Source organism: Argiope bruennichi, chromosome X1 (assembly GCF_947563725.1).
Source record: "Argiope bruennichi chromosome X1, qqArgBrue1.1, whole genome shotgun sequence".
Taxonomy (NCBI): domain Eukaryota; kingdom Metazoa; phylum Arthropoda; class Arachnida; order Araneae; family Araneidae; genus Argiope; species Argiope bruennichi.
In genome coordinates, this window is record NC_079162.1 from 55,506,596 (window position 1) to 55,519,036 (window position 12,441).

The 12,441-nt window shown below is 30.1% G+C and overlaps 1 protein-coding gene across 3 annotated transcripts in view; it reads left to right on the forward strand.

Moving 5' to 3' along the window:
- Positions 1-12,036, forward strand: part of LOC129958551 (cysteine sulfinic acid decarboxylase-like) — a 51,825-nt gene extending 39,789 nt beyond the window's left edge. For all 3 annotated transcript variants that reach the window (XM_056071092.1, XM_056071093.1, XM_056071094.1), the window contains exons 8-14: positions 72-188; positions 2,166-2,230; positions 3,767-3,845; positions 5,032-5,231; positions 6,986-7,040; positions 8,952-9,041; positions 10,624-12,036. In XM_056071092.1, coding sequence (XP_055927067.1) covers positions 72-188; positions 2,166-2,230; positions 3,767-3,845; positions 5,032-5,231; positions 6,986-7,040; positions 8,952-9,041; positions 10,624-10,806 — 789 coding nt within the window. In that variant the 3' untranslated portion in view covers positions 10,807-12,036. The remainder of the gene's footprint in view (positions 1-71; positions 189-2,165; positions 2,231-3,766; positions 3,846-5,031; positions 5,232-6,985; positions 7,041-8,951; positions 9,042-10,623) is intronic.
- The last annotated feature ends 405 nt before the right edge of the window (positions 12,037-12,441 follow it).

Sequence of the window (12,441 nt, forward strand, 5' to 3'; positions counted from 1 at the left end):
TTATATAATACAATATTTATTCATTCTAAAATATTCATCAATTAAAATTTGATTTCTTATACTTATTACAGGGAAAAGTACCATTTTTCGTGGGTGCCACATCCGGAACTACAGTGTTGGGTGCTTATGATCCACTTAAACCTCTATCTGATATCTGCAAGAGACATAACATGTGGCTTCATGTGGATGTAAGTGTTTTAATAAAAAAAGTATATTTGTCTATGGAACTCCTGCTAATAATAGATTAAGCCGGAGTCCTGGCCTAGGGGTAGAGCGTCTTTCTTCCCCGTGATCTAGGCGTCCCGGGTTCGAGTCCTGGTTCGGGCATGATTGTTCTTCCCCCTATGTTCTATCTTTGAGGTGTGTGAATGAGCCCCCCCCCCGTAAAAAGGGGTTGTGGAAGCGAGTCTGCTGCCCTCAGGCACTCAGGGGTCTTTTCCCTCAGAAGCTACTGCACCCCCCCCTCCTCTTTCCATAGTAACGGGGACACATCATCATCATCGACTTTTAATTCTCAAACAATGCAGAATAACTCAAATTCAATTTATAAGATGATAAATTTAGAGCAAAGATAAAACCCAATCAACATTGCATAAAGGAACATGGCAGGAAACAACAACGAGTTGAAATGGAGGCGCGGTTTGTCAATACAGTAGTTATATTTCAAAACAGGTCATTGTAAAGTTCTGATTGCTTAAGGAAAATGCCGAGAGGACGAACAAGCCGACTTCTTTACAAGAATCTCCATCGACGAAATGCTGCGTATATATGAAAAGGTTAGTCAATCCATGCATCACCGCTGTGAATGGTAAGAATATTGAGGAATTGCTGTGAAAGTAGTCATGTGTACATAACACGCAAATGCATAGTAGAATTAAATGAAGAATTTTCAGTAATATCTAGCAGTTTTCTATAGCTATTTCTAAAATATTGCTCTGCAATTTCTATCTCTTCAGTTTCTCCAAATCACATAGGTGTCGTTTCCGCTGGCGTAGTGTAATGTGATTGTGACTATTCTTTTCTGTACCCTACAACTTTTTTTCAGATTCCATGTATTGATTGTTATGAAGAGAAACGATTGCACTTTAAGTTGTTGTAAATATTAACTGTGAAATGACGAATATATTCATTTCATAGAATATTTCTATAATGGAATATTTAGATATCATAAAGTATCTCTATTACTTATTGAGATATTTTACGTTCAGTTATAAAGTTATGGTGAATCAAACTGATGTTTTTAATCATAGAAAAGCTTCAGAAATTCTGAGTTTTGGTTTTACGTGAACGATGTAAATAGTATAAGTAAAAGCACTAATTATTAGTGTTTCTAATAGTTTTTACTTCTTCCTTTAATTACTTTTATTTTCGAAAATACTTAAATTTATTTATAATTTTCTCATATAACTTTAAAAATTGTAATTTAAATAGCGTAGCTGCTATAAGTGCTTGTCATCATTGTACAAAATAACTTATCAATGCATAATCTGAAGAATTTCAAAAGTTATGTTTAAAATGATTAACAAGTTAATTATTGCTGCAGCTATATATTTAAAAGAAAATAAATTGATTCAAATACTTATTTTATCTATTCTTTTAACACAATATGCTTTAGATGTTTGATAACAGTTTGTAGATAAATTAACTCGCATGAAAGCTAATTACGATTCTAAAAAGGATGTGCATCTATTATTTAAGAAAATAAGGTAGTAAATTAGAATTTTCTATATACATTACTTTTATCTCTAATCACTTAAGCAGACAGTAAAATTCCGAGTAAAAAACCCTGGCGCATAATGGTCTAAAGTGCTGATTTTGATTTTTTATATACTTTTCTTTGTTTTAAATTCATCAAAACAAGTTAGTAAATTCTCCCAAGTTAGTAAATAAAAGTAAGATCGGAAATACTCAATCGAAAAATTTAATGTGGCAATTTTTAAAGCCATTGGGACCTAGTTTGTTGTAAACAGCTAAACTTTCTCTTTTATGGACATTTTTTATTTAATAAACTGGCAATCAATGGTGTTGGTCAAACTCAAATTTCTACTTTTAAATGAATGGTGCGATTATTGACTTTTGAAATAATAATTACCGATATTGTGCGAATTTATGCTTAAGAATTTAATAAATAATGCAATGATTAATACAAGCCTTTTAATCTTTAGGGTGCATGGGGAGGTGCTACCATTTTCTCCAGGACTCACCGAAAACTTCTTGATGGAGTGGACAGGTGAATTTTTTTTTTCATTTTCAATTATGAATAAATTTTTTGACTTCAATAACTTAAATCTAGGTAATAACCTTTCGTATAAAATTACAAAACATTGAACAAAATTACTCATTTCAACGATCATTGCTCCAAAATTCATAAATTAAAATAAAATTATTCATTCATTCTATTATTTAAACCTTAAACTTACAAATTAAGTACGATTTTATTTTAGCATTCATTTTCAAAGAGCGCTTAAATTTATTTTGTTTAACTTAAATAGTAAACAATTGCCGAACCCAGGAATTATGTCATTAATATATTACGAGTACGCCAAAATTGCGTTCAGCAAAGTTCATTGTTAATGAAAAAAGTTCGTTAGTTATAGTTCACCCCCCCCCCGAGGGGCACCTCGAAATGAGGATGAGAAGCTTCTGACATGGTGGTTGGTTCTCGCCACCCTGGAAGGTATTCGAAAAGGTGGGGGGTCTGTCTCCTACAATCGAAGACGGGTCGTACTTCCTTACGGAAGGGTTGTACCATGCCCGGTGATGGCCCATAGGACTCAACCACAGTTCCCGCCAGTGTTGCTGTAGCAGCAGTCCGGTCATTCAGTCATTTTTATCCGTGTGCCTTCGGGCGTGTCGGAGAGTCAGTGATATGACTTAGTCATAGTTCAAATCAAGAAAGTGCATAAATTTAATATGGATGTAATAAAAAGGGGAAAATAAAACATATGTTAAGGATTTATTATTATTGCGTCACACAGCAGTTTTTTCCCCAAAAGGCTGGCAATTTTCACTTAAGTAGCTTTTTATAAGCGGTAAACAGCACAAAATTATTCAATGCCTGTCATAAAGTGTCCCTCTCTCTACACTTGTGTCAATTTTCATTGCGAAAGCCAAAAATTCCTCTTTCTTTTTTAACAATTCGTTCAATTTCTTGTAAATCAAAGACGCTTTATATTCTTATCGCTGCTTTCATTATAGGCTGGTGTTAAAAAAATGATACAAATCTTGAATCATCGATCTTCAATTGATTAATTCTTTGATTCCACTTTCTTCCAAAGCTGAAAATCCTACTCTGTCCATTGTCATTGAAATTTGTAGCTTTATCTACTACGGCGTATGAATGAAATTCTGAAGCTAAGCAAAATAAATGAAAGCAATTGATATTACACGTGTGTGCAAAATCGTGTTCTGCAAATTCAAATATATAAGTATATATATACTCACAACATTTCAAAGTTAAACTTAAGATTCAGGGTTTCTTTACAAAGTATGCCAATGCTTGCATTAGCATACAAAAGCAGAGTCGTTTCGAACCATAGACTTTCGAAGCTTCAAAATTAACCTTCCCTTTTTTTCTAAAAAATGCTTGGTCTAATTTTGTCTCATTTCTTCTTGCAAATATATAATACCAAAAATTCAGGCATTCTAACTTCTATCAACAAGTGATGCAACAATTTTATCAATGTCAGTTCCAAATTTCTTGATGTATAAACAATATAGTCAACTGTTTCACAAACTGATTGCATTTTTACATAACTTTTTTCAGAGTTGATTCGATTACTATTGATCTGCATAAAATGTCTGGAGTGCCATTTCAGTGCACAGTGTTCTTGACACGTCACAAGGTGAGTCACATTTTAAATTATTCATCCCAAAGATAGCTAAAATAACTTTAAACGTTTTAGTCTGTAGATTAAATGATATCCCTGAAAAAATAAAAATACTAAATTATGATTTTTAACCGGTTAAAATGCGTTATGGCAACGACGGATTGATTAAAGAGTTTTGGCTACTAGAAGCTCAATATTTGATTCCTCCATCGTGAAATCAGATCTGATGAACATTAAATCCTCCAAAATTCCCTTCTTTGTGAAGTGTGGTAGTTTGGAGAACGAGATATTTGTTAGATCTGAATGGAGTCATCATCTTCCCGTACAAAAATTACAAAGTTCAAAGTTACAAGCTTTATCCCAAATGAGCCATCGAGGAAGTATAAAACTGAACGCCTGTCTAACTAAATGAAACTGATGAATACGTTATTCATTAATAAAAATACGTTTTATGAAAGATAATCTAATAAAAATACATTACAAGCTTAAAAACCGTGGTGTTAACTCCTTGCTCTGTTGTCCGTTTATTTTACATTAAAAAACAATAGAATAATAAAAAAAAATTAAATATCAAACTCGTTACAAGACAGTTTGAATACAGAACAACGGAAAGTTTTTTTTTATTTATTTATGTATTAATAGTATTACGAAACAGAGTAGATTTTCCCCTTAAGACCTGGAAAATTTATTATTCGTTTCAAAAAAAAAAAAAAAAAATCTGTTCTTATTGAGAAATCTGTGAAAAAATCTTATTAAAATTGCAATTTTTAATAAATTCGATTTTTTTTCTTAAGTTACATTACAGTTATTATTACAAAAATTGTCAATATTCCATGCATTAAAATCTCGTACTAGAAACATTTTTAAAGAGCGGTGTCAAATCTAATTTGATATTTCAAATTCACAATGATGCTTAACTTCTGAGCAGACTTGTTTCCTGATCATTTCTTAATCCGTTATTGTATTCAATAGTTTTGTGTTTTCATAAATTGTAACGTTAATTAAATATATATATATTCCTAAATAATGGACTTAAATATATATATTCTTAATTAAATTTTTCCGGAGCTATTTTGTATAATTATATTTATTCATTTGAAAGAAATGTTTTTTTTCATTGTTTTAACTCATTAATTCTGAATAATAATTAATATTCATGGAAATTAATCTTCAGTTCCAAATTATTTTTACTTTATTTTAGGGCATTCTGTATAAATGTAACGCTTTGCACGCTGAATATCTGTTCCAACCAGACACCTACTATGATACTCATTATGATTTGGGAGATGAAAGCATCCAGTGTAGTAGGAAAGTGGATTGCCTGAAACTGTGGATTACTTGGAAGGCCAGAGGAAATTTGGGCTTAGAGAAACAAGTGGATACAGCCTTTGCCATGGCGAAGTAAGCGCTTTTCTTTTGAAAGTATCTTGCACTTTTAAAAACTATAGTTTATGAAATCAACGGAACAAAATTTTCAAAACTTTCATTCCAGCCGTTATTTGAGGAGACTAAAAGAGTTTCTAATTAAGTGTTCTAATGAAAAGACTAACATTTGTTAACTCAAATTAATACAAAACGATTACCCATAGAATTACCTCCCCATCTGCCAAAGTAGTTAAATCATCTTCGTTGTGACAACACGGAAAGAGACTGAGGATGATGGACCTTAATGGTCATCACCAGCCATGGTACAATCCCTCCAGTAAGAGGTACGTCTCGTCATTGGAGTGGAGGTAATTCTACCCCACAACATTCCTACGTGCAATAGGGAAGTGAAAATCAACCACTGAATTAAACAATCAGCTTAGAATTAAAACAACTGGATATATCTAATAAAGATTTATTAAAGGCATTTGGGATAATGAATATTCTTAACCAATGAATACTAAATTGGAATATTATGTTATATATTATAACAAACTATTACAGGTTTTAAAAAAAATGGAGTGCATTTTCAAGAGTCAATTTCATTGCATCTACAGTATAATTTTTTAAATATAATCTATATATCTCTATAGTTCATCAAATTAATTATTTGGCTTTCATTTCTACACCTCCGCCATGATCGAATTCAAATCTAATTAATATTTCGTTACAAGTAAGAAGTTTGCCAAAATATGCTTAATGTGGTCCATGCTAATTTTTATTTAGTTCTTTATCCGTCAGATGAAAATAAGCCTTCTCTTATGAGCGAGTCATCTCACAGATTGCGTGGGTATCATTTGCCTTCTTTCTAGAAATTAATTGGCAAAGGTTTCGCGCCTTTTCAATTATTTGCCTAGAACTTCGAGTAATATTAATGAAGTTTCGATTTCAATTGCCTGTTATCAAAAGTCAGAAAAGGCCTTTGCCAAATGTTGTTTTTTTCTTTACATTTACAAATTTTATTTATATAGTTACAATTGTATTATGCTATAATTTCTTAGTATAATATCGTTTTAACACGGCAAGAGAATTTTATTAAAAAATTGTGAATGATTGTTTAAATTCGGCGCGATTAAAAAGTTGCGTTTTTTTTTTTTTTTTTGCATTTTTTTTTTTAATTTTACGATGGACTTTTAAAAAATTTAAAGTTAATTCGAAGAGTAATTCGAAAAAATTCTAGACGTCTTTACAACACTATGGAAATAAAATAATGCATATACAAGAATAAGTATTTTTGTTCTTTAAATATAAGGGTTAAGGATTAAGACATTGAAGATAAAAAGAAAACTAAGATTTGAGAAACTGCCACACTCAGTATGACGCATATAGCAGCAGCGCTAAATAAAAAGCTGAATAAAACGTATATTTTCTCCCCAGGTTTTTTTTTTTTTTTTTTTTTGCTTTGTTATAAGATAAATGATGTGAGTTATTTCTTATCCATGCAACTATTTATATGATAAGAATGTGTGCAGCCATAAGAAATGTTAAATTAATTGCTTGTTTTTATACACACAAAGAATACATAATTAATGCACGGTTAAATTTCTTATAAAATGATAGTAAAAATGTCCGGTTTCATCCCGTTATATTCAGGAATTATGAATTCCTCTAAATTGTCCGCAATATTTCCTGCTGGTAGAATGTATTGTTCCTATTCTTCCTATCATGCATATTAAAAGGTAAAATAAAATATTTAACATTATTTTATACAATTTCTCCATTTATTTTAGGTATTTGGCAGAAAAAGTGAGGACTACCGAAGGCTTCATTCCAGTATTAGATGAGGTAAGGAAACTTTGAATTCAGAATAAAAGGGTTTCGCAGCTACATCTTGAACATTTTTATAGTGAAGTAAGCTTTGAACCTTCGCTTTGGAAATCATTCGCTGCATTCATTATAATTTGAGAATGAATGCATCAAGAATTTTAAACTTTCAAATCCTTAATTAAAATTTAATTGAACTCGTACAGGTAATTTTTTTTCTTGAGAGATATCATATCTAAAACTAAAGGTACGAATAATAAAAATATCTAATTCGTTAATATTTACTGTCTATTTTCAGAAAAGAAAGCTCTCCGCGCAATTTCGTATGCGCGAATCTGTTTTGATTTCATTAATAAGAGTGAGATAGCATAAAAGGTCCTTATATTTTACAAAGCAAAGTTGTAGAAATATTACACAGTTTCGGATACAGTTCAAACACAAAATGATAATTAACATCAGAAAAGAATAGCAAAAAGAAAGGGAAAGTGCTTGTCTCGCTTACTACGTCTCACCACTCTGCGAAGCAAAATCTTTTGTATATGATAGGCACAAGATTCTGAAACGAACTGTATAATATTGAATAAATGTAGAACTTAAGAACTTTCTATGATAAAATTAAGCGCAATTCCCAATTTCCAAAAGGTGAAATTCACCTCAGGTTTTATCCTCCACCCCACCCATCAGTAATGATAACAAAAAGCTTCAATATTTCCATCTTTTCTATATATGAAAAAAAAAAGCGAATTTTCAGATTATCGAATAAAAGGTACGATTCTTATACGTTCATAATCATTTGTCCCTTTCACTAAAGAATGAAATGTTATAATACAAACAAGTTTTAAGACCTATCCTCACTTATGCTGCACAAATTTAGGGATTCGCTGCTAAAACCAATCGAAACAAAATTCAAGTTTTATAAAATAAAACACTACGTATCATTACCAATGCTCCCTGGTTTATGCGGAATGATATTTTACACAGATATCTTAAAATTCCAAAGCTCGGTGATTTCACCAAAGAACTTTCAAGAAAATTCTTTTAATCAACTCAAAACTCATTAAAATACCACAATCAAAGAACAAATTAACTATATCCACTTCAATGGAAAATCTGCTTTTCCTTACTGTACTACTAAATGGACTTTGCCACTTAAACCTCCACAGCTTCTTCCGAAATTTAAATTGCATCTAAAGAACTGCTTCAATTTTCACCTTAAGCGCTTTGAAGCAATATTTTTTCCACTCAACTGATGCACCTAAGGTACATTACTTCTGTGTTTTTTTCTCTGCTACTAATTACCTCAAACTGAGTAGAAGTGTCTAGATACTAAGGCTCTTCATGCATCTAATTCTAGATAATCATTTGCAATATTCAAAGGCAACGTTCAAATGAAATATTCATCATTAACTTCATAGTGATTAAAAATATAACCTCTCATTCACAAAAGCATTATTCGATGAATTTTTAATTAAAACTCGAATAGAAAATGCTTGAAAGCTACATTATCGATTGGCCCCTTTCATCCTACAAATTTATAAATTATAATATAAAAAAATATCTCTCTGTGTTAAAATAAATGACGATATTACTAATCGTTCACCTCACATTCTGAATATATGAGGTCAGTTTCTAAATTGTTTAGATCGATAAGGATGGGTTAAATGACCTTCTTTCCAACGTAAAGCATATTTATACGTGTATTTGATATGCACGGAAGTATATAAGCAGAGTAAATTAAAAGATTAATAAGATGTGAGATATTTCCAAACTCTTTAATTCATCGATAGGCTCGAAACAAAGGTTTCAGGTCATTTTTGATGTGAATGAAAAAGTTTTGCATTATCACATATGCATAATTTATTTTATATTTTACTAGATACAATAACAGATTGATGATAATGTATTTCGTATTTTCTTTTATAATTATAACAGTTTGAGTGTACCAACATTTGTTTCTGGTATGTGCCTCCAAGTCTCCGAGGAAAAGAAAAAGAACCCGACTTCTGGGAAAAGATAGCAAAGGTACCATTTCCAATCAATAATTTTCGATTGTTTTATTTTATACTCAAATTGCTGTTTTGTGCATCAAATTGCGTGTGGTTTTGTCGATATCAAAACCACATGCCCTCCCTCATAAAAACTGTTACAATAAAATAAATGTCGATATCAAAACCACGAATTTAATTCTAAATTCTAATGTCTCAAAGTCGCACATTCCAAACGTTTAAATAGAAATAATGAATTAAAAAAAATAGGTATTGGGACATTACTTTTATTTCAATAATTTTTTATAAGTAAACAAATAAAAAAAGATCTGATATTGTTTTGAATTACATTCAATTTTTGGTTGTTCTAGGGAATATCGTTTTTCATCCAGCATCAGTGTTTATCTATTCTATATTTTCAAACAGATTTCAGGTCCATGTGTAAAAGTGTCCTAAAATTAAGGATAATCGGATTGCAGCGTTAGTAATGTTTAAATATAAAAGTTTATTGATCTTTTCTTGAACAGCCGGTCTTAATATGACTAATTCCTAAAGCAGCTAATGTTTAAGAATATTAATGGGTGAGAAGAATCCTAATCTAAAAACAAATTTTATTTTTAACCTATTTACAGTCGACTATCTAATATTTGAAGCCTAGAAAAACCGCCAGAGTCTAAAAGGGAAAAGATTTGCTGATTTTCTGAGTGTCATGAGGTTTTAAGGTAATAATCGAAGAATGACTTTTTACGTTTGAGCCGTTATAGGAGTGACTCGTTGGGACGTTTTCTACATTCCAATTGGTTGGAGGGTTAGAACTGATCTAGACTGTTGCATTTCTTGTTTATATTGTAAGAAATTATAAACTCATTAATTTTTTTAAAAAAATTCTAAGCCTCTGTAAATGTTACCAGAAACTATCGAGGTATTTATCAGCAGCCGTTTCATTAGCATAAAATGTATATGTGAAAAAAATATTTTATATTTTCGAATGTCTCACTAAAATTTAAGTAATTAATTTAACGACTAACTGATAATTAAATTTATATGATATTAGAACAGAATATTGTCATTGAAAATATACAAGTGTTTAAAATTCAAGCATATTAGAAAATGAGTGAAAACTGAAATTCTATCTTTACAAACATTCTCACATAAATATATACAAAATAAGACGAACTAAGCATATTTTTATTAATGATTCTGAAAAGTTGAATTAATTTTTGAAGGAAATTTTACCCAAAGATATATTCTTTAATTTACAATTTCTTATTTTAAATATTATGAAATCTTAAAATTAATTGTTTGCCGAATTTACTACCAAGTAGTGCCATTTGTGTAGAATCAAAATTTAATTAAATCGACCGTTTAATTGGTAACTCAGCTCTGCAAATATCAAAATAGGGTAATTCATCAAAATAACTCAAATGTACAAAATTTTAAAATTCCGGTGCATCAGAAAATGAAGGAAAAATCAATAACAAAATAATTCTTTACAAACATGAAACAATTCAAGTCAAATAAAAATGTTGAATTAATAAAAGTGCTCAATTTAATTCATGTAGATTCTTTTAATTCCTTTTGTCTAATAATTTATTTTGTTACTCATTTGCACAAAACAGGTCGCCCCAGCTATCAAGGGTCTTGCTGTAAAGGAAGGAACAATGATGATCAGTTACCAGCCAATGAAGAATCGAAACTGGGTTAACTTCTTCCGTGTAATCGTGCACTGCATACCAACCTTAACCGAAGAATACATGGATAACATAATCTACCTAGTTCAGAAATATGGAGAAAAGTTGTAAGCGGAATTGAATGAAGTAGAATTGTTTGTATAGTTGAAATATCCAATATGAAAACGTAAAAATTGTTAGTGTTTTCTTCAATGTTATATATTTCAAATGATCTTTGTGGTGCTGTAACCCGATAGATAAACATCGCCGTTGTTATGTTGGAGAATATTCTATGGTTTATGTAACTAAGATGTAGTAATATCTATGTGCTCCTATGAGAATGTAAACTAATGAAGTATAGAGACTTAGTAAGGCAATTTCGAAACATTAGTTCATTTATTCGTCTCTGTGATAAAATTTCTTTTTATATCTGTGTTCCTTTTCAGTACCTCATTAAATTGTTGCATTTTTTTGCCCATATAAATGTGCTCATGGGATTTTTAGATTTCTCTAAACAAGAAATCAATTTTATGAATCAAATTTAATTTTTTGTAAGTATTTTTCTTTTCCTAGCATATATGTCGTAGATGTCTAATTATACATGTTGAGAAATCTTAGAATGTAAAGTGGTGAATAATATAAGCTTGAAGGTGTATACAAATTAAAATGAGAAATTTTGTAGAATTTAGAACTTGTGTGTTAATGAAAATGTTTTTATTGTATAGACCTGTAGATTTTGTAAAAAACGAGACAATATGAATCCAGTTCTTCCAATGTGTATAGAACAATTCAGTTTATTGCATATGTGTCATTTGTACTTATTCTAGATGATATTTAAGCTTCCTTGTGATTGAATGATGTTAACAAATAATATTTAGGTTTCCCGTAGAAGTTTTTCCCGTAGCAATTTTTATAAATATTTAGATATTTCCATTATCTTAATTCATATGAATATAACTTTAAGTTCTTATACTTTAAAATACTAAAATTGATTACCTTTTAAATTTCTTTATATTCTTAATCAAACATTCCTAGCATTATTAGCAAAGGAGTTATTCATTGTATATAGTGTGTAGTATAAAATCAATTATTACTTTTTTGATTTTAGCCTACTTAACGAATCTTATTTTTTATTGTGTGATGTCCTTAGATATGCTGTCATAGTATTAATGTTCATCTGTGTTCATTTAGATATATAAAATGTGTCTTGTTGGTGTGAAATCATGTATTATTTAATCTTTCGTTTTTCCTCTATATGATATAATAGTTCAATGAATATAAAAATTATGCTTGAGAGCTATTGTAGTTTGAATGTATCAACTGTGAGCTTTTCTTGTAATAATAAATATATTGTTCTCCTTACTTATTGTTTTCAACTTTTCAACTTCATAAAAACGAGTCATTTCAGTGGATTCATGCTAGTCATTTCAGTGGACAAATGAGCTTCATAGGATTTTAAGTTTAGAGTTATAGAAAGTTATTTTTTTCCCTGATAATTTTACAGTTGAATTAAAAACAAACTTTAAAACCTTCAAACAATGCATTTCAATTTGATTGGAGTGAAATTTACTAATATTACACTTATTTCACAAATCAAAAAATTGTATTAAAGAAAATATTGAAACTCAGGCTTTAAATTTGTAATACTTTTATAAGAATATATATGAAGAAGTTTTAATTTTTACATACCTATTTCTTGCATTCGAGCGAAAGACTCTTCAACCCTTAGACATAATTCAGTACAAGAATTACTCCGAATCCAAGCGC